The sequence below is a fragment of the Uranotaenia lowii genome, chromosome 3 (genome assembly GCF_029784155.1).
Source record: "Uranotaenia lowii strain MFRU-FL chromosome 3, ASM2978415v1, whole genome shotgun sequence".
Lineage (NCBI taxonomy): Eukaryota > Metazoa > Arthropoda > Insecta > Diptera > Culicidae > Uranotaenia > Uranotaenia lowii.
In genome coordinates, this window is record NC_073693.1 from 351,316,043 (window position 1) to 351,340,030 (window position 23,988).

Below are 23,988 nucleotides of genomic sequence, written 5' to 3' on the forward strand. Positions count from 1 at the left end.
TTTTTGACATTTTTTGACATTTTTGACATTTATGACATTTTTGACATTTTTGACGATTTTTGAATTTATGAAATTTTTGACGCTTTTGACATTTTTGTCATTTTGACATTTTTGACATTTTTTACATTTTTGACGATTTTTAAATTTATTAAATTTTTGACGCTTTTGACATTTTTGACATTTTTGACATTTTTCACATTTTTGACATTTTTGTCATTTTTGACATTTTTGACATTTTTGACATTTTTGACATTTTTGACATTTTTGACATTTTTGACATTTTTGACATTTTTGACATTTTTGACATTTTGACATTTTTGACATTTTTGACATTTTTGACATTTTTGACATTTTTGACATTTTTGACATTTTTGACATTTTTGACATTTTTGACATTTTTGACATTTTTGACATTTTTGACATTTTTGACATTTTTGACATATTTGACATTTTAGACGATTTTTGAATTAATGAAATTTTTGACGCTTTTGACTTTTTTGTCATTTTTGTGGTTTTTGACATTTTTGTCATTTTTGTCATTTTTGTCATTTTTGTCATTTTTGTCATTTTTGTCATTTTTGTCATTTTTGTCATTTTTGTCATTTTTGTCATTTTTGTCATTTTTGTCATTTTTGTCATTTTTGTCATTTTTGTCATTTTTGTCATTTTTGTCATTTTTGTCATTTTTGTCATTTTTGTCATTTTTGTCGTTTTTGTCATTTTTGTCATTTTTGTCATGTTTGTCATGTTTGTCATTTTTGTCATTTTTTTCATTTTTGTCATTTTTGTCATTTTTGTCATTTTTGTCATTTTTGTCATTTTTGTCATTTTTGTCATTTTTGTCATTTTTGTCATTTTTGTCATTTTTGTCATTTTTGTCATTTTTGCCATTTTTGTCATTTTTGTCATTTTTGTCATTTTTGTCATTTTTGTCATTTTTGTCATTTTTGTCATTTTTGTCATTTTTGTCATTTTTGTCATTTTTGTCATTTTTGTCATTTTTGTCATTTTTGTCATTTTTGTCATTTTTGTCATTTTTGTCATTTTTGTCATTTTTGTCATTTTTGTCATTTTTGTCATTTTTGTCATTTTTGTCATTTTTGTCATTTTTGTCATTTTTGTCATTTTTGTCATTTTTGTCATTTTTGTCATTTTTGTCATTTTTGTAATTTTTGTCATTTTTGTCATTTTTGTCATTTTTGTCATTTTTGTCATTTTTGTCATTTTTGTCATTTTTGTCATTTTTGTCATTTTTGTCATTTTTGTCATTTTTGTCATTTTTGTCATTTTTGTCATTTTTGTCATTTTTGTCATTTTTGTCATTTTTGTCATTTTTGTCATTTTTGTCATTTTTGTCATTTTTGTCATTTTTGTCATTTTTGTCATTTTTGTCATTTTTGTCATTTTTGTCATTTTTGTCATTTTTGTCATTTTTGTCATTTTTGTCATTTTTGTCATTTTTGTCATTTTTGGCATTTTTGACATTTTTGACATTTTTGACATTTTTGACATTTTTGACATTTTTGACATTTTTGACATTTTTGACATTTTTGACATTTTTGACATTTTTGACATTTTTGACATTTTTGACATTTTTGACATTTTCGACATTGTGACATTTTCGACATTTTTGACATTTTCGACATTTTTGTAATTTTTTGTCATTTTTGACATTTTTTACATTTTTGACATTTTTGACATTTTTGACATTTTTGACCTTTTTGTCATTTTTGACATTTTTGACATTTTTGACATTTTTGACATTTTTGACATTTTTGACATTTTTGACATGTTTGATGTTTTTGACATTTTTGACATTCATGACATTTTTGACATTTTTTAACATTTATGACTTTTTTGACATTTGCGACATTTTTGACAATTTTGACTTTAAATTTTTTTTGACTTTTTTGACCTTTTTGACATTTTTGACAGGTTTACATTTTTGACATTTTTGACATTTTTGACATTTTTGACATTTTTGACATTTTTGACATTTTTGACATTTTTGACATTTTTGACATTTTTGACATTTTTGATATTTTTGAAATTTTTGAAATTTTTGGCATTTTTGAAATATTTCGTACAATTTTGACATTTTTTTCATTTTTGATGTTTTGACATTTTTGACATTTTTGACAGTTTGACATTTTTGACATTTTTGACATTTTTTGACATTTTTGACAATTTTGACATTTTTTAAATATTTGATATTTCTGAAATTTTTGACATTGATAACATTTATTACATTTATGTCATTTTTGACATTTTTGACATTTATGACACTTTTGACATTTTTGACATTTTTGACATTTTTTAACATTTTTGACTTTTATGACATTAGCGACATTTTTGACAATTATGACTTTAAACTTTTTTGACATTTTTGACATTCTTGACATTTTTGACAGTTTTGACATTTTTGTCATTTTTGACATTTTTGACATTTTTGATATTTTTGACATTTTTGACATGTTTGATGTTTTTGATATTTTTGACATTTTTGACATTTTTTAAATTCTTGACATTTTTGACATTTTTGTCATTTTTGTCATTTTGGTCATTTTTGTCATTTTTGACATTTTTGACATTTTTGACATTTTTGACATTTTTGACGTTTTTGACATTTATGACATTTTTGACATTTTTGACAATTTTGACATTTTTGACATTTTTTACATTTTTGACATTTTTGACATTTTTGAAATTTTTGAAATTTTCGAAATTTTTGACATTTTTGACATTTTTGACATTTTTGACATTTTTGACATTTTTGACATTTTTGACATTTTTGACATTTTTGACATTTTTGACATTTTTGACATTTTTGACATTTTTGACATTTTTGACATTTTTGACATTTTTGACATTTTTGACATTTTTGACATTTTTGACATTTTTGACATGTTAAATGTTTTCGACATTTTTGACATTCATGACATTTTTGACATTTTTAACATTTATGACTTTTTTGCCATTTGCGACATTTTTGACAATTTTGACTGTAATTTTTTTTGACTTTTTTGACATTTTTGACATTTTTGACATTTTTGAATTTAAATTTTTTTGACTTTTTTGACCTTTTTGACAGTTTTGACATTTTTGACATTTTTGACATTTTTGACGCTTTTGACATTTTTTTTCCTTTTGTCATTTTTGTCATTTTGTAATTTTTGTGATTTTTGTCGTTTTTGTCTTTTCCGTCATTTTTGACAGTTTTGTCATTTTTGTCTTTTTTTTTCATTTTGTCATTTTTGTCATTTTTGTCATTTTTGTCATTTTTGTCATTTTTGTCATTTTTGTCATTTTTGTCATTTTTGTCATTTTTGTCATTTTTGTCATTTTTGTCATTTTTGTCATTTTTGTCATTTTTGTCATTTTTGTCATTTTTGTCATTTTTGTCATTTTTGTCATTTTTGTCATTTTTGTCATTTTTGTCATTTTTGTCATTTTTGTTATTTTTGTCTTATTTGTTATTTTTGTCATTTTTGTTATTTTTGTCATTTTTGTCATTTTGGTCATTTTTGTCATTTTGGTCATTTTTGTCATTTTGGTCATTTTTGTCATTTTGGTCCTTTTTGTCATTTTTGTCACTGTTGTCATTTTTGTCATTTTTGTCATTTTTGTCATTTTTGTCATTTTTGTCATTTTTGTCATTTTTGTCATTTTTGTCATTTTTGTCATTTTTGTCATTTTTGTCATTTTTGTCATTTTTGTCATTTTTGTCATTTTGGTCATTTTTGTCATTTTTGTCATTTTTGTCATTTTTGTCATTTTTGTCATTTTTGTCATTTTTGTCATTTTTGTCATTTTTGTCATTTTTGTCATTTTTGTCATTTTTGTCATTTTTGTCATTTTTGTCATTTTTGTCATTTTTGTCATTTTTGTCATTTTTGTCATTTTTGTCATTTTTGTCATTTTTGTCATTTTTGTCATTTTTGTCATTTTTGTCATTTTTACATTTTTGACATTTTTGACATTTTTGACATTTTTGACATTTTTTACATTTTCGACATTTTTGACATTTTTGACATGTTTGATGTTTTTTGACATTTTTGACATTCATGACATTTTTGACATTTTTTAACATTTATGACTTTTTTGACATTTGCGACATTTTTGACAATTTTGACTTTTAATTTTTTTGACATTTTTGACATTTTTGACAGTTTTGACATTTTTGACATTTTGGACATTTTTGACATTTTTGACATTTTTGACATTTTTGAAATTTTTGAATTTTTGAAATTTTTGAAATTTTTGGCATTTTTGAAATATTTCGTACAATTTTGACATTTTTGTCATTTTTGACAGTTTGACATTTTTGACGTTTTTTGACATTTTTGACAATTTTGACATTTTTTACATATTTGATATTCCTGAAATTTTTGACATTGATTACATTTATTACATTTATGTCATTTTTGACATTCTTGACAATTTTGACATTTTTGACATTTTTGACATTTTTTAACATTTTTGACTTTTATGACATTTGCGACATTTTTGACAATTTTGACTTAAAATTTTTTTGACATTTTTGACATTTTTGACTGTTTTGACATTTTTGACATTTTTGACATTTTTGACATTTTTGACATTTTTGATATTTTTGACATTTTTGACTTGTTTGATGTTTTTGATATTTTTGACATTTTTGACATTTTTTAAATTCTTGACATTTTTGACATTTTTATCATTTTTGTCATTTTTGTCATTTTTGACATTTTTGACATTTCTGACATTTCTGACATTTTTGACGTTTTGAACATTTATGACATTTTTGACATTCTTGACATTTTTTATATTTTTGACATTTTTGACATTTTTGACATTTTGACATTTTTGACATTTTTGACATTTTTGACATTTTTGACATTTTTGACATTTTTGACATTTTTGACATTTTTGACATTTTTGACATTTTTGACATTTTTGACATTTTTGACATTTTTGACATTTTTGACATTTTTGACATTTTTGACATTTTTGTCATTTTTGACATTTTTGACATTTTTGACATTTTTGACATTTTTGACATTTTTGACATTTTTGACATTTTTGACATTTTTGACATTTTTGACATTTTTGACATTTTTGACATTTTGGTCATTTTTGACATTTTTGACATTTTTGACATTTTTGACATCTTTGACATTTTTGACATTTTTGACATTTTTGACATTTTTGACATGTTTGATGTTTTTGACATTTTTTAACATTTATGACTTTTTTGACATTTGCGACATTTTTGACATTTTTGACTTTAAATTTTTTTGACTTTTTTGACCTTTTTGACATTTTTGACAGGTTTACATTTTTGACATTTTTGACATTTTTGACATTTTTGACATTTTAGACATTTTTGACATTCTTGACATTTTTGATATTTTTGAAATTTTTGAAATTTTTGGCATTTTTGAAATATTTCGTACAATTTTGACATTTTTGTCATTTTTGATATTTTGACATTTTTGACATTTTTGACAGTTTGACATTTTTGACATTTTTTGACATTTTTGACAATTTTGACATTTTTTACATATTTGATATTCCTGAAATTTTCGACATTGATAACATTTATAACATTTATGTCATTTTTGACATTTTTGACATTTTTGACAGTTTTGACATTTTTGACATTTTTGACATTTTTGACATTTTTGTCATTTTTTAACATTTTTGACTTTTATGACATTTGCGACATTTTTGACAATTTTGACTTTAAACTTTTTTGACATTTTTGACAGTTTTGACATTTTTGACAGTTTCGACATTTTTGACATTTTTGATATTTTTGAAATTTTTGACATGGTTGATGTTTTTGATATTTTTGACATTTTTGACATTTTTTAAATTCTTGACATTTTTGACATTTTTGACATTTTTGTCATTTTTGTCATTTTTGTCATTTTTGACATTTTTGACATTTTCGACATTTTTGACATTTTTGACGTTTTTGACATTTTTGACATTTTTGACATTTTTGACATTTTTGACATTTTTGACATTTTTGACATTTTTGACATTTTTGACATTTTTGACATTTTTGACATTTTTGACATTTTTGACATTTTTGACATTTTTGACATTTTTGACATTTTTGACATTTTTGACATTTTTGACTTTTTTTACTTTTTTGACATTTTTGTCATTTTTGACATTTTTGACATTTTTGACATTTTTGACATTTTTGACATTTTTGACATTTTTGACATTTTTGACATTTTTGACATTTTTGACATTTTTGACATTTTTGAAATTTTTGACAGTTTTGACATTTTTGACATTTTTGACATTTTTGACATTTTTGACATTTTTGACATTTTTGACATTTTTGACATTTTTGACATTTTTGACATTTTTGACATTTTTGACATTTTTGACATTTTTGACATTTTTGACATTTTTGACATTTTTGACATTTTTGACATTTTTGACATTTTTGACATTTTCGACATTTTTGACATTTTTGACATTTTTGACATTTTTGAAATTTTTGACATTTTTGTCATTTGTGACATTTTTGTCATTTTTGACATTTTTGACATTTTTGACATTTTTGACATTTTTGACATTTTTGACATTTTTGACATTTTTGACATTTTTGACATTTTTGACATTTTTGACATTTTTGACATTTTCGACATTTTTGACATTTTTGACATTTTTGACATTTTTGAAATTTTTGACATTTTTGTCATTTGTGACATTTTTGTCATTTTTGACATTTTGGACTTTTGACATTCATGACGATTTTGACATTTTGACATTATGGACATTTTTGACATTTGTAACATTTTTGGCATATTTGACATTTTTGACAATTTGGACAATTTCGACATTTTTGAGATTTTTAACAGTTTTGCAATTTTCGACATGATCAATTTTTTTGACATTTTTGATATTTTAGACATTTTTGACATTTTTGACATTTTTGACATTTTTGACATTTTTGACATTTTTGACATTTTTGACATTTTTGACATTTTTGACATTTTTGACATTTTTGACATTTTTGACATTTTTGACATTTTTGACATTTTTGACATTTTTGACATTTTTGACATTTTTGACATTTTTGACATTTTTGACATTTTTGACATTTTTGACATTTTTGACATTTTTGACATTTTTGACATTTTTGACATTTGTGACATTTTTAAATTTTTTGACATTTTTGACATTTTAGACTTTTTTGACAGTTTTAAAATTTTTGACATTTTTGACATTTTTGACATTCTTGGCATTTTTGAGATTTTTGACATTTTTGACATTTTTGACATTTTTGACATTTTTGACATTTTTGACATTTTTGACATTTTTGACATTTTTGACATTTTTGACATTTTTGAAATTTTTGAAGTTTTTAAAATTTTTGATTTTTTGAAATTTTTGAAATTTTTGAAATTTTTGGCATTTTTGAAATATTTTGTACAATTTTGACATTTTTGTCATTTTGACATTTTTGACATTTTTGACATTTTTTGACATTTTTTGACATTTTTGACATTTTTGACATTTTTGACATTTTTGACAGTTTTGACATTTTTGACATTTTTTGACATTTTGGACATTTTGGACATTTTTGACATTTTTGACATTTTTGACATTTTTGACATTTTTGACATTTTTGACATTTTTGACATTTTTGACATTTTTGACATTTTTGACATTTTTGACATTTTTGACATTTTTGACATTTTTGACATTTTTGACATTTTTGACATTTTTGACATTTTTGACATTTTTGACATTTTTGACATTTTTGACATTTTTGACATTTTTGACATTTTTGACATTTTTGACATTTTTGACATTTTTGACATTTTTGACATTTTTGACATTTTTGACATTTTTGACATTTTTGACATTTTTGACATTTTTGACATTTTTGACATTTTTGACATTTTTGACATTTTTGACATTTTTGACATTTTTGACATTTTTGAAATTTTTGAAGTTTTTAAAATTTTTGATTTTTTGAAATTTTTGAAATTTTTGAAATTTTTGGCATTTTTGAAATATTTTGTACAATTTTGACATTTTTGTCATTTTGACATTTTTGACATTTTTGACATTTTTTGACATTTTTTGACATTTTTGACATTTTTGACATTTTTGACATTTTTGACAGTTTTGACATTTTTGACATTTTTTGACATTTTGGACATTTTGGACATTTTTGACATTTTTGACATTTTTGACATTTTTGACATTTTTGACATTTTTGACATTTTTGACATTTTTGACATTTTTGACATTTTTGACATTTTTGACATTTTTGACATTTTCGACATTTTTGACATTTTTGACATTTTTGACATTTTTGAAATTTTTGACATTTTTGTCATTTGTGACATTTTTGTCATTTTTGACATTTTGGACTTTTGACATTCATGACGATTTTGACATTTTGACATTATGGACATTTTTGACATTTGTAACATTTTTGGCATATTTGACATTTTTGACAATTTGGACAATTTCGACATTTTTGAGATTTTTAACAGTTTTGCAATTTTCGACATGATCAATTTTTTTGACATTTTTGATATTTTAGACATTTTTGACATTTTTGACATTTTTGACATTTTTGACATTTTTGACATTTTTGACATTTTTGACATTTTTGACATTTTTGACATTTTTGACATTTTTGACATTTTTGACATTTTTGACATTTTTGACATTTTTGACATTTTTGACATTTTTGACATTTTTGACATTTTTGACATTTTTGACATTTTTGACATTTTTGACATTTTTGACATTTGTGACATTTTTAAATTTTTTGACATTTTTGACATTTTAGACTTTTTTGACAGTTTTAAAATTTTTGACATTTTTGACATTTTTGACATTCTTGGCATTTTTGAGATTTTTGACATTTTTGAGATTTTCGACATTTTTGAAAGTTTTGACATTTTTGACCTTTTTTGAAAGTTTTGCCATTTTTGACATTTATGACATTTTTGAAAGTTTTTACATCATTGAAATCTTTTTAAAAGTTTTGACAGTTTTGACATTTTTACATTTTTGACAATTTGACATTTTTGTCATTTTTGTCATATCTGTCTATCCTCATAATCTTCTGTTGAAGGCAAATGTGACATAAAGGTGGCTCCAGAGACTAAACGACAGAAAATTCTTATAAACTAGTGGACTAGCTTCCTAGGAACTTGCTAACCTTTCACAGATTTGTTCTACACATTTGAATTTTGGATATTTCTGTCAAAATCTTTGCAATTTTATAATGCACTAGCTGACCCGGTGTGCTTTGCTACACATTTCAAAATCAAATTATATTTTCAGAAATTATTCAAATTTTTTTTAAACTAATATTCTGAATCTTGCTCTTTTAATTTGTGTTAAAGATCTGATAATTTTAATCTGTCTGGAGGGTCTCAAATTAATCGTACGCAAACAACTTCTGGATTTATGCTTAAACTGATAATAGAGCCCCCACCCCTGTCCTTTCCTTCACCTCCTGCTGAATGGAGGTCGTGATCTTTAATAATCATACCCATTTTGTTCGTTCCCAAAAATCCTCTTATATCAAATATTGTTCCATTGGATGATAAGTTTTTAAGCTTTACAACAAAATGTATATGGAGCCTCCTTCTTTCTTCCCCTCTCTGCACTGTAAAGCGTAAGGGTCTATAACAATCGTAGAAACATATCTCGTAACCAAGTACTTTTTCATGTCATATTTGTGTCCATTTGTTGGCTTCGTTAGAACTTATTCGTTGAGAACTTATGCTAACAAAATTGTATTGGGCTAGCCTCCCTCCTCCTTTGTACCTACTCACTGAAAGTGAGTCAGATAATCATAGAATCATACCAAAATGATTTTCCATGTTAAGTTTTGTCCATTTCTCGGATTTTGTAAAAAAAAAAGTTAAATGTAAGCCTCCTCTTCCCCTCCTATATTCTCAATTCTATCATCCTACTGCAAGAAAGGAATTGTTTCACATAGAAAAAGTATGTTTCGTACTCAAATACTTTTTGATGCCAAATTTAATTTCATTTGCTCGATTAATTCTCGAGTTATGCAAAAAAATTGTATGGAAGCCCCCTTTTCCCCCTGTATATCTTTCCACTAAAAAAAAATGGGGCCTCAATTTATAATAGAAACATTTCTTGTATCCAAATACCCTCACATGCCAAATATGTCCAGTACATACAATTCCAATTATACTGAAAATTGTAAGGGAGACCTCTCCTCCCCCTTTTCATCCACCTCTTTGAAGGAGTGAGGGATTCCAAATATTCATAAAAGCATTTCTCGTACCCAAATATCGTTCCATGCCAAATTTGGTTCGATTTGTTGTTGTAGATCATGAGATATGCAGTAATAACTGTACGAAACTTCCCTCCCTCTTGCTTTTCTCCCCGCTGGAAGAAGGAAGGGGTCTCAAACAATCATAAGAATATGTCACGTTCTCAAATACCCGCCCATGTCAAATTTGGTTCCATTTGCTTAAATAGTTATTGAGTCATGAAAAAATTATAAGAGAGGCCCCCTTCTACATTTATATCTCCTTACTGGAAAGAGGGAGGGGTCCCAGATAATCATAGAAATATTTTTCGTATCCAAATACCCTCCCATGCCAAATTTGGTTCCATTTGCTTTATTAGTTTTTGAGTTATGTATAAACATATGAAACAGGCCCCCTCCTTCTTTCTACTGGAAAAAGGGAGGGGTCTCAAATAATCATTGAAATATTTTTCGTATCAAAATACCTTTCCATGCCTAATTTGGTTCCAATATCTTGATTAGTTTTCGAGTTATATGAAAAATTGTAAGGTAGCCCCCCTCCCCCCTTCCTATCAACCCACAGAGAGGAGAGAGGGGTACCTTATATTCATAGAAATATTCTCCGTCCCCAAATACCACCTCATGACAAATTTGATACCATTTGCTTGATTGGTTCTCGAGTTATGCAAAAAATTGTCTATTTTTTGGGAGGCCCCTCCCTCCTTTCCTGTTAGGGGGAGGGGTCTCAAACCATAATAGGAACCTTCCCCGGCCTCCAATACCCCCACCTGCCTAGTTTCACGAAAATCGGTCCAGTAGTTTCTGAGTCTATAGGGAACAGACAGACAGACAGACAGACAGACAGACAGACAGAAATTCATTTTTATATATATAGATTATGAAAAACAAATTTTATCTAACTGAAGAATTTTCCTTATTTAATGTTGGAATGATCAGTAGATATGTATGTTTATTGCAATTTTTAAATTACTCAATTAATTCAAACTGCATCCCACGTGATATTCATCATGATCATCACTAGAGATAAACAGCAATAAAAAAATTAAAACAAAAACCTCGAGAAAGGCAAGTCCGTTAGACCAATCAGCATTGCACGATAGAAGTCAAACTTAGAAAAATGCTAAGTTATCCAGGGTCGAAATAGTAATTGGAACATTTCTCCGAGAGGTGACCACTAATAATCGCTGGGTTAGAAAAAAAGAACAGTTCATAAATAGCACCTCGGGTCGCGTTAATTCATAACATTGAGCCAAAATTTCTCCCCTAAGTCGAGAGCAAGCTAGTAGTGGAAAGCTGTGTCTAGCGGAAAACCCGGAGAAGATCTTCCGTTTCATTGAATGCAAAACGGGGAAAGAAAAATACCAACAGTTAGTTTTCGCTGATGCTAATCCTGGGCGATGTTTTCACAGTTTTGAACTCCCTTGCATTCCTCCCCATTCAATGGTATCTAGCAGCACTTTCTTTCTTTGCTCTCTGCTCGTCCCATTCATGGATGGTCGTTATCCGATGGGCAAACGAGCGAGCGATCATCGGCCGGGAGATCGCCACAGATGGAAGGCGAAGCTGAGCTCAAAAATCGTTGATGTTTATATTTGCTCAACCCCGGGGCCGATAGATTTCGGCTAGTGGCGGTCAGTCTCGGTGGGCTATTGCTGATCTAAACTTTCATATACATATTCTCTTGCACTGATCGCGAGGTGCAGTGGGTTGAATAATTTGGAAATATTCAATTTCATTATAAGCAAGCAAACTAAAAATGAAGAGTCAAGCTTATCTTCCCTACTTCAAACCCCTCAGAATTCAAAAATGTTAATTTAATTGGACTCTGCCAATATCCAAAATATTCCAATTCACTATTCCGGTTGAAGCGCCATCGCCCCTCGAGTCAAATTCGTTTCCCGTATCAATGCTGCACTTCCGGAATTTACCCCACCTAGGACCTTCATCTGATAGCCGTGCCTCACTGTGTAAATCACCTCTGTCGTTTTAGAGTAACGCTAGCATATTCCATCCACCTTTCCAGTTACCTCAATGACCACCGGGAACACTTTCAAAGAACTGGTCCAATAAACGACACATCGTTTCAGCTTGAACCTGGCTAGTCCTGCACTTAGCATCTTGATCTCGGTACTTTGCACATTGCTACAGGTCGATAGGCCGAAAGAGGTTAGGCCGAAGGTCTCTAGGCTGAATGGGTTAAAAGGCCGAAGGATGATCGGCCGAATAGGACAATAGGCCGAAAGGGGCATTTGGCCGAATGATCATTAGGCTGAATGGTCATCAGGCCGAATGGACGATAGGCCGAATGATCGTAAGGCCGACTGGTCGTGAGGCCGAATGGTCGTTAGGTTGAATGGTCGTTAGGCCAAATGTATGCCAGGCCGATAAGACATATTAACGCTTGTTTGCATGTTGGGGCGAATGGCAGCTAGGCCGAATGGTCATTAAGTCGATAGTCATCGGGCCGAATGGAAGATAGGCCGAATTTTTGTAAGGCCGAATGGAGGATAGGCCCAATGGTCGTAAAGCCGAATGGTCAAATCCGGCCTTGCATCCATTCGGCCTTACATGCAAAAAAGCGATGATATGTCTTATAGGCCTAACATAAATTCGGCATAACGACCATTCAGCCTAGCAACCATTCGGCCTGATAACCCATTCGGCCTGGCGTCCATCGACCGAATGACCTTCGGCCGAAAGGCTTTCGGCTTCATGACTTTCGGCCGAATGATCCAGTTTCTTCACCAACATCTTTTCGATTAACTGCAGCACTTCACGATCGTTCTAGCGGCCGAAATTACCAACGTCAAAATTGTTACGATTGATTTTTTCCGGCATCACGTTATACGTCGAAGGAGGCCGCGGCGATCATGTTGTAGTTGTCAATTAAATAAATGTTGCAGTGTTGTTCGTGGGGGTTAAGGGGTTCTCCTTGGTGAAACAGTTCACCAAGCCACGCTAACCAGGCGAACGACCGGGCGAAAGATGGTCGTTCAACAACCCACTACCAGAGCGCAGTGCAGAGATGTGAGCCGTAGTCTTCAAGCGAAGAGGCGAAATGAGCAATAGGGCGAAGCGAAGATGAGCGCGGGACGGGGGCAATGAACGGCAATGGGGTCAAAGCTGGTCAAAAAGAAAGCGACCATTGACTCTAATTTCAGTTCGCGAACAAACCAAACCGATCCCAAAAATATTCTGGAAGATCAATATTTTAAATATAACTGTGGTGATTTGTTTCGTCAGTTATTTTAAAACAACAATACTCATCAGCATAAAATTCCAAAAGGAAAGTCCAGTCGTAAGCCGAAATTGATTGGGACTCCAGGACCCCGCTGTTTTAGATTGATTTTTAATCAACCGAGCCCTGAGAGCGCCACAGCGCTCTACCACCTCAACCGACCGCCGTCGGTGTTACTCAATTCCGTACCTGGTTCAGCACCCAAGGTGGGGCCAGGTACGACGTCGCCACGCGCTCCGTTCATCGTCGAAGGACCTAGTGCGCCACCGATGACATCGACCGACCGCCGCCGGTGCTACTTACCCTCGTATCTGATTCAGCACCCAAGGTGGGGTCAGGTACTCAGCATCCACGCGCTTGCTTGCCGTCCAAGGACCATCAGTGCCCGGTTCAGCACCCAAGGTGGGACCGGGTACGACAACACGACCCGCTAGAGCCAGCCAGCTTCTAAGCCGACCTCGCCGAACCCGAGCTCGACGTCAAGGAAGGAATCAGTACACGGAATAAGGTTAGCTAGCTAAGTTAAGAAAGTGGTGGGTGATCAAAACTGCATCATTAAACGGTACCGAACTTTATCTGAAGAGTTTTCTTTAGCTCTCCCGAATTTCCCTGCAACTTAGTTTTGTGTAAGCTTGCCGACCCTAGGGATTATTAGGGGTTCATCGTAAATCTGCCGATTGACTAACAGCCAGTCTTACAACCTCTAATAAACTGTTTAGCCTAATCTCAGTTTCCCTATTTATCGATGTTGTGTTAGTAGTTTTACGGAGATAGTAGTGGGCGATTTAGTATTTTTTTCGAAATTTTTATTTTTGTCCTTTTTCCTTTTTACTTTTTTTTTGTTTTTTTTTTGTTTTGTTTTCTTTTTGTGATTCAAATATTTTTTCGCATTCTCTTTTTTTTTTTTCAAATTATTAGTAGTATCAGTAGTAGTATCAGTGTTTTACACAAGAATTTAATCCAGCATTTTTACATTGAAAGCGATGCAAATAATTGGACCATGGCTTTTGACACACATTTACGTCGATTATTTGCAGAAGTGCAAAGAGGCACCCGTCGAAATGTGGAAAATCCACGACAGCGGAAGAGGTAGCGAGTCCGACTTTTCCAGGAGAAAAAGCGCCGCCTGGAGGAGGAGGAGCTCGAGGAGCTGGAGCAGCTGCATCGTTCCCAAGAAACACGAAAGTTCTATCAGAAACTCAACGCATCTCGCAAAGGCTTCGTGCCGCAAGTCGAAATGTGCCGGGATAAGGACGGTCGCATCCTGACGGAAATCGTGAGGTGATCAAAAGGTGGAAGCAGCCCTTCGATGAACACCTGAACGGCGCACATGCAGGAGATCAAGACGGTGGGGGAAGGTACATCGCCGGCGTAGCCCACGACGTAGAGGAACCACTCCCAACGATGAGTGAAGTTAAGGAAGCCATTCACCAGCTGAATAGAAACAAGTCGGCTGGGAAGGATGGCATCGTAGCTGAACTCATCAAAATGGGCCCGGACAAGTTGGCCGATTGCCCACACCGCTTGATAGTCCGGATCTGGGACAAAGAACAGCTAGCGGAGGAGTGGAAGGAGGGGGTAATATGCCCCATCTACAAGAAGGGCGACAAATTGGACTGTGAGAGCGATCACTGTTCTAAACGCCGCCTACAAGGTGTTGTCCGAATCCTACACCGCCGCCTGACGCCACAAGCAAACAGATTCGTGGGAAGTCATTGAGTCATTGCCTTTATGGAGGGGCGGTCAACGACGGACCAGATATTCACATTACGGCAAATCCTCCAAAAATGCCGAGTCCCTACGCACCATCTATTCATCGACTTCAAAGCCGCATACGACACGAGTTATGGAAAATCATGGACGAGAACGGCTTTTCCGGGAAGCTGATCAGACTGATCATGGCGACGATGGATGGAACGCAGTGCTGTGTATGGATTTCAGGTGAATTGTCGAGTTCATTCGAATCGCGCGTGGGGCTTCGACAAGGCGATGGTCTATCCTTCATGATGTTCAACGTTGTGCTAGAAGGTGTTATTCGACGCGCAGCGGTGGGCGAAATGCGGGGCACGATTTTCAATTCATCGATCCAGTCAACTTATCTGCTTTGCCGACGACATTGATATAGTCGGTAGATCATCTGCGGCGGTGTGGAGGAGATCTATCATAAACTGAAACGCGCATGCGGAAGGATTGGGTTGACGATGAATACGTCTAAGTCGAAGTATATGCTGGCCTGCGGATCCGAGACCGACCTAGCCCGCTTGTTCAGAAATAACAAAGTCGACGGCGACGAGCTGGAGATAGTCGAAGACTTTGTCTATCTCGGCTCACTGGTGACCGCAGACAATGACATCAGTCGTGAGATCCGGAGGCGAATTATCAGCGGAAGTCGTGCCTACTATGGACTCGAAGTGTAACCTGTATATGACGCTCATTAGACCGGTTGTTCTCTACGGGCACGAGACATGGATATTGCTCGAAAAGGACCTGCGTACACTCGGAGTATTCGAGCGACGAGTGTTGAACTATCTTTGGCGGCGTGCAGGAGGACGGAGTGTGGAAGGCGAAGGATGAACCACGAGCTCGCGCGAGAACATGTTGCGAGAATGCCGGACGACTGTCCTGCAAAACAGGTGTTCGCTGCCAATCCGGTAGGAACGAGACGAGCGGGGGCGCAACGAGCGAGGTGGTTAGACTAAGTGGGGCGTGATCTGGCGAACGTGGGATGTCCGAGAAATTGGAGAACGGTTGCCAGGGAACGAGTGAGTTTTAGGAATTATGTTTGTCAAGTTAAGTCGTGAGACGGAACACCAAATAAATAAATAAATCAATAATAATAATTGTTGAACTTTTTTTTCAAGTTTTTTTTTCATGATATTTGCTGAATCGCTCTTGGGTATTGACCAAAATTACCCGGATATTGCCCGGATTGAGAAACTTTGAACCGATTTGAGAAACTTAAGGGTGATACGGTCAAAATTTGGTCAATATCAACTTGACGTATTTCTTTCAATTTTGCATTTAAAAAACCTGAACACCCCTCTTTTTGAAGGTGTGTGTTTGTACAATGTTGCTCATATTTTGATTTTGGAATTCACTCTTCAGTTGTCAAAATGCCAAGAACAAGAAGGTAGTGACTCCAAATCGCGATGATAAACAAAATAAGACGGCCAAAGCGCGATCCCGGAGCTGTACACGACGCTGCTGACGTGCTGACGAAGTTTGACTGCGTGGTAATGGACGACGAAACCTACGTCAAAATACTGGGCTATTGTCAAGCGGAACCTAAAGAAGACCAAAAAAACTGCTAAGGACGAGCAGCAGTTCATGGCAAACTGGCTTTCTGCGGCGAAGAAGGTGGACAAGGTCGCTGTACAAAATCTGATGGCAGGGGTTAAGCGTAAGGCCCGGCAATTCGGATTTGGAAAAGCGGAAGCCTAACTGAATATTTTTGCTGAATTTTATACCAATTAAACTTGAAAAAGAAATTTTATTTGATTTTTTAAATAAACGATTTCACCGATTTACAGGCGTTTTCTCTTGACCAAATTTTGACCGTATCACCCTTCAGTACGTTCTATGCAGCTCAAAATTAAAGTTCTTATTGATACTTTCCCGTACAACGTACGTATAAATCCCTTTTCCAACTTTCAAGTTCAATAATGAGTACATATAGTTCACTCATGGGAATTGGGCAAAAAAAGTCACATACAACGTACATATTAATCACTTTTGCAACTTTCAAGTTCATTAATGAGTTCATAAAGTTCACTAAAGGGAATTAGGCAGTTGATTCTCTTTGTCAGCCAATATGTAACTTTCAATGCCTTCATTCAAGTAAATATGTGACTTTTGGTTGCTTGGGTAGTGCTTTGTGCCCGGAACTGCGATTATGAAATTGATCAAATGTTATTCGAAACCAGACGGAAATGGAGAAAGGAGAAGTAGCAAAATTCCTTTACACCAATGATCACGAGTTATAGTATGCGAATCAGGGTATCTAAACGTCAATCTAAGATTTGACGTGTAGATCTTAGATTTGTACGAGGTTAAATGGCCAGTGAAGCAAACTTTTGAGCATGTTTCCAATTCTGAAGAGCATTCTTGGTTCAACATTAGAACAGATTCTATGAGCTGATGAGCTGGCAGATAAGCCTACAGTGCACCTTCAAACTCCATGGAAATACCTTATCTCAACCCCTTATAACTTTTTTGTGTCTGCTTCTATCATCTTACTGCAAAAATCATCAACGTACACAGAACTAAGAGTCACAAAAAGTGGTTGCTGCTTCGTCAATCAAAGAGAAGATAAAAATCGAACGGCTGGGAACCGTTTCGATTAAGGGACGTCTGCGGATTTTTATGAACTTTCTTTCAGAGATCAGAACAATATCTCCTGCTCAAAAACCTTCGAGACAATCAAACTTTCCTCATTCTGAAGGAAAAATCTCACATGCATAAATCCCAAAAAATATACCATACAACTCCACCGTGTGCAGCAGCTTCTGTTGCAGATTCTGGACCCGGTGTGGCCATTAAGGTGGTGATGAACGGTCCGCGTCGAACGGAGAGAAACAACCGGTCAGTTGGATTGGAAGCATCGATCGTGTTCGCCGTCCGCTCGCCTTTACTTACTTGGACGTTTGCTTTTACTTGCTTGTCCGCGCGAAAACATCCGACGTCGCGGGATCCCGCGATCCAAACAACTTCAGTAGAAGCCGGACGCGTGCTCAAAACGGTTCATACAATCTCTATAATAGTCACACACTACCGTACGGCGTCGTTACTTCGTCGTCGAGGTGCTTTCGCGAGAAACAGAACTTTCTCCGCAAACAGCGCCGGTAAAAAACCACGGGAATCTAACTCAAAATTGGCGGAAGTCGCGGCGTCGTCGTCGAAGGGGTGGCGCAAAACGATTTGCAATAAACACTAGCCACTATCCCACCGTTTCGCAATTTCTCAAATCGGCTCCTAATGAGCTGAGGAAAATTTCCCGGTCCTGTTGCCGTTGCCACCGCTGCCCTTTTTCGGTTCCCCTTCATTCCGCGCCGTCCGGCTTCCTTTCCTGGACGTTTGGCACGACGACGACGCGAGGTGGCGAGAAGTTGTCAAAATATTTTCCAGTCTAGTGAGCGATCATTCCGGTGGCCGGAGTACTACGGCTTGGACCTCGCGGCTAAACGCGGTTTGCGAGACGGATCGGTTGCGAATTGGCCTGGTTTGGTTCGGTCGTCTGGTCAGGTCTGGTGTTATTCGGGTCGATCGTTCGTTCTCGGTTTTTAGTGTTTTTTTTTCATCTCGCTCATCTTATTTTGTTTATCGACGATCGGGACGCAGTGATTTATGGGCCAGTCGGAGCCAATCTGTGGATTCCACGTGTGATCTGCGAGTTTTTAATGTTCCTTCACTGAACGCGCATCCCCGGCTCTTGATTGGGAAAAAGTATTATTCCTCTTGCGTTTATCAGTATTATCCAACACAGTGATACAATTAAGTGTTCCGCGGAGTGGAATTTCCAAATATAAATAAAAATGACCAGCCTCAACCAGCAGGATGATATGATAGCGGACGTTCAACAATACATGCAGCAGCTAGGGCCGATTCTGCCTCCACCACTCAATACGGCTCCTGCTTCTCTGGTGATGCCATCGGTTCAGAGTCCTCAACAACAACAACAGCAGCAACAGCAACAACAACAGTCAGCATCGCATCAACACCAACATCAACAGCATCAGCAACAACAACAACAACAACAACAACAGCAACAACAAGTGCCTCCACCTCCACCGGCTTCAACGCCAATAAATTTTCAACAATTCAATCCGCAACAATTGGCGATCCCCATTGCTGAATCCTTGAGGATGAGAACAGGTAGGTGATTGACTTTTCAGGTGGATTACCGTCGAAAGTGATGATTTTGGGACGTCACCTTCAACAATGTCCATTAAAGTTCTAGAATTGTAAGTTTCAAATTCAGTTTTTCGATTATATTCGACAGTTCGACGATGTATCTGGTCAGTTCTTGTTTTAAATAGATTCTAAGAAGATTATAGAGGTTCGAAGACTTCAAGTTAAATTAAAACGAGACATGTGAAACAATGCAAAACATGACGAGTGTTTCAGATTTAACTGCTCAGCTGGAATTTTTACTTGATGAATGATGACTTATTGGAATGTTGGAATAGCATTTTCAAAAATAGTTTACTGAATTTAAAAACAGCAGAGGATGCACAAATAGTCAAAAGTCACATGCCTTTTTATTCTTGTAAATTAGGTAGAATAAAATGTACTTTTGAAGATAAAAAAATCGTTCTTTTGAGTTCTTGAATTCAGTTTCATAACGAACAACAAGTAGAATTGACAATAAAAAATCAGTTGTGCTTCATTACCATCGTAATTAAAGGAAAATATTTTTAGCTTATAAGACATCAAATTAGTCATTTTTTTATATTTATAGAGGAGTGTGGAATACCATGGGCCACTTTTCTTCTTCGCTTCATAACTTCTTTATTACAAAAGATAAAAAGAAAAAAAATCAATGGAAAGCTATTCTACAGTTTTGAGGTATCATTGAATAAATTATTATTCCCGAGTTATGTCTGTTTAAAAATAATATTGTTTTTGGATTTTGAAAAATTGTGGTGAATCGCACGCTCCTTTTTTTTAAACTCAAAATTAAGTAGCTTCGGTTCAAAACAGCACTTCAGTGGCAGCCCTCAACTTTGAGTTTGACTGGACAATCGCAAAACTAAGTTCTGGTAGGCATACTCAATACTAAGTTTGTCAGCCGGACTTAAATTTATCCTTTTTTTTTGGAGGGTTGTTTATTTTCAGGTAATTAAAGGATGGTTAAATTTTTTGTACCCGCAGGTTGCTGTTCCGGTACATTGCATTGCAATTACAGAGCGGTGGAAAGTTTTGACACTCCCGGTCAAAGAAAACTTCCGGATGTTATTTCCCACGGGAAGTAAATAACATCCGGAAGTGTCCGGACATTCTAAGCCGCTCACCATATGATGACAATGACGGACAGAATTTACGCTAACACGGTGGACATTCCATTATGAAGTTCCTCATAGTCTTCCGGTAATTGTTCCGGAACGACAAAATTTTGCGTCGTGTTCGTTGATTGCCGTTCCGATTCGAAGTGATCTCGCTTAGTGTTTTCATTCCAACAAAGAGAGTTCAATTTTTAGTTCATAAGGTCGAACTCAGCTTAGCTCCCTCGCCAAAGGAAAAAAAGGGATCAATTTTAAGTTAGCAGTTCAAAATTCGTTTTGAACCATCGCAAGGAGGAAAAAGGGTACTCAATTTTAAGTTCATAGAATCGAACTATGTTTTGAACCTCGGTCATACTTAATTTTGAGTTAAAATAAAGGAGCGTGCGTGAATAGATGACGTGCAAAGTTCATGAGTTGACTCAAAAGGTAAATTTCATTTGGTTCATTTAGTTATTTGAAAGCAATTTCAGATGAGGAAATAAAAAAGAGAGTTGTGTATGATTGAATCATTACTAAAACCTGGCTCGCGAACGTTCCGGCAAAATTCCTTAAATAGGATGGACAAAATATTATTCATAACTCTTCATTTGGCCTAAGAAAATTGTACGTACTTTAAGTTCTGAATGTGTATAAAACCATAAAAATATAGGTGGCCCAAAATACCTCACAAAATGTGGCCTACGATTCCCCACAAATGGGTTGAGTTTGTGTGACCTCTTGAAGTTTCATCAAAAATTCCTTTTCCACGAGAAACAACAATAAGATCATAAGCGTATGAGCATATTTTTGTTATGAACTTCAGGTTCTCCATCGATGCAATAAGCGGGTGCTTGATTAATTATATAGGGGACAGTGGGGTATCATGGGCCACTTTATTGCTTTGCTACATAACTTCTTTATTATAAAAGATAAAAATACAAAAATAAATGGAAAGGTTTCTACATTTTTAAGGTATCATTAGGCATTTATGTTTATTTTTGAAATATATGAATATCCGAGAATTTTTTTTTAATTTTGAAAAACTGTGGGGAAACGTGGGACACCAATCCAAATTGACAAGATAACGTGCAAAGTTTATGTGTTGACCCAAAACTAAAATATTATAATTCATTTAGTTATTTTAAGTATAATCCAGTTGACTTGATCCGCGATGCCAGGTAAATGTTTAACGTTTTGTAGTTAGGTAAAAAGGTAAACAAAAGGGTGTTAATTTTCGATAAATTTAAAACTCATTTTACTACGGCTTTTTACTTCAGGAATCTCTTAAAAAGTAAGTAGAATCAACATTTAGGTCTTCTTCTAGTGTTTCAAATATTTTTTGAAAATATATTGATAGCTATTAAGCGATAAATTGAGATTCAAAAACTGGTGTTTTTCTTGCGATTGAAAACACACCTAAGTATTTTAATGGTATTGAATGAAAAAGTAATATTTTAACAAAAACAATCATTCAAAAAAAATTGTTGGAGATATTTGTAAGCTAAATTTACGAGAGTTCTGTTTTGGAAAGCATTCTAACAAGGAAAAAAACCTGGTTGAAAAAACTGGATGTTCGGATAAGAAAAGAATCCTCAAAGCAGCCTTTCTCGATTGTAGCAGCTTGAAGCTAAAATATTTCACATTTTAGTAATTTAGAGTCCTAAACAATTGTTAGCTGAAAACTTACATTTAGTTTTCTTCTACTCGGGCTCTCACACTTGCTCACACTTGTTCGGATCGGCGAATGACAATCGCTTTTTAATTTCCGTCCGGAACCTTAGTTTTAAGAACATAATTGTTAGGCTGACTAATTTAGAATATAGGTTTACTACTTACGATTTACAATACAGTTGTTTGGCTATAATTAAAGCTGATCGAAATCGTCCTGAACCTAGTTTGTAGGTTAATTTCCTCGTACGTGACCTATGTGTGTTTAATTACATTTAGCAAACAATTTCTTCAGCGGATTCGTTTTGTACTCACTGTTTCACCTTTTAGAGGTTTGAATAATTATAATCAGTCACTCCCGTACTACTAGTTTTAAGAAATATCCGTACTATTAGGATTAGGAAATACTTTTAAGTTTTATTACACCGTACTACACACGCTACAGATTTCCAACTATCTCCCGCTTGTTTTTGTTTTTGTTTATGTTTTTCCCCCGTTCGTGATGGCCTATCTCGCGCACACTTTCTGACAAGGGCTGCCGAGTCGCGCAGTTTTTACACGCTCAACACTGGACCTGTTTTCTGTTAACCAAAGTAACAAATTTGATGGTTTTTTTCTGGAATCAATGGAGTGTTTGAGTTGTTTTCGGTATTGGAAGAAGATTTAAAATGGTTTAGATTTTTTATAGATTCATTAAAGAGTGGTATTTCATTTATGAAAAATGCACTTCTGGAATGTCTGCTCTTATGTTAGAGCTTTCTGAACATTTAACGAATTTTTTTTGTAAAAAAATCGAATGTATTTCTGTCGGCGTGTCTTGCAAGTACCTTTTCATGACAAAATTTTGCCCAATAATTATTAAAAAATAACATTAGGAGTTAATTCCCTTTTAATTATATGCCTGTTCCTAAAAGCTTCCCAAATTCTCTGAACTCTTGTATGGAGCACTTTGTAGCGCTACTGTTTGGTTAATATCTCGGATTGTGTTTTTTGTTTACTGTCACGACTTTGTGGATTGAATATATGTGGGGTGAATTACCAAAGAAAAACATGTAGGTACTGTCGAGACCGACCCATCCACTTTCCGATCCACTCGCCTTTTTTCTCTTCATTCCATTTTACACTTCAGGACAGCGTCCCTTCTCTCAGGAATCAATCCCTTCGGCACGTTCAAAAGTCCGTCCTTCCTCCAAGAAACTAGTCTGTAAACTGGTCGCTTTCCTCCTTTTCGTTAATGTCTGACTTTTTCTTCACTATTCCTCGTTAAACGATTCCTTGTGTCAGTTGCAGGTTTGCTGCATGGGCTTTTTAAACATTATTGTATAAGTGCTGCCATTTTTATAAATTCATTTCAAGTATGTTTCATTTAAAATATTTACAATCCTACTATTCCGCATATTTTTAATTTGCTTTGTTGTTTATTTCATTTTGATTATTTCCACTCATATAATTCTCTACAGGTACATATTCACTGTCATTATGAAGTTCATCTAGGCAAACATGATCTTATTTCGTCGTCTTTCGAAGCACGTGGAGAGGAAATTTACTTTCTCTCATTCATGCCCTACTGCGGTCAACGAATATGATTTTTTCGAGCTTTGGTATTGACATCATGTTCGTTATTACTAATGAGGAAGGAAGGAAAAATAAAACAGAAGGTTATTTGCACATATCTGTAAAAACACATGAAAAGGATGTATCTCCGTATATGACGAATCGAGAAAAACGCGTTTGAAAAAAATACAATCTATTTTAAATCGCTAATTAAAAATCACTTGAAATTTTTGCATTTTATGAAAGACAAACGATTTTTAGAAGCA

The 23,988-nt window shown here is 34.0% G+C and overlaps 1 protein-coding gene across 1 annotated transcript in view; it reads left to right on the forward strand.

Moving 5' to 3' along the window:
* The first annotated feature begins 18,619 nt into the window (after positions 1 to 18,619).
* LOC129751017 (band 7 protein AGAP004871-like) overlaps positions 18,620 to 23,988 on the forward strand; it is a 396,735-nt gene continuing 391,366 nt past the window's right edge. Inside the window, exon 1 of the mRNA XM_055746254.1 lies at positions 18,620 to 19,391. Coding sequence (XP_055602229.1) covers positions 19,052 to 19,391 — 340 coding nt within the window. The 5' untranslated portion in view covers positions 18,620 to 19,051. The remainder of the gene's footprint in view (positions 19,392 to 23,988) is intronic.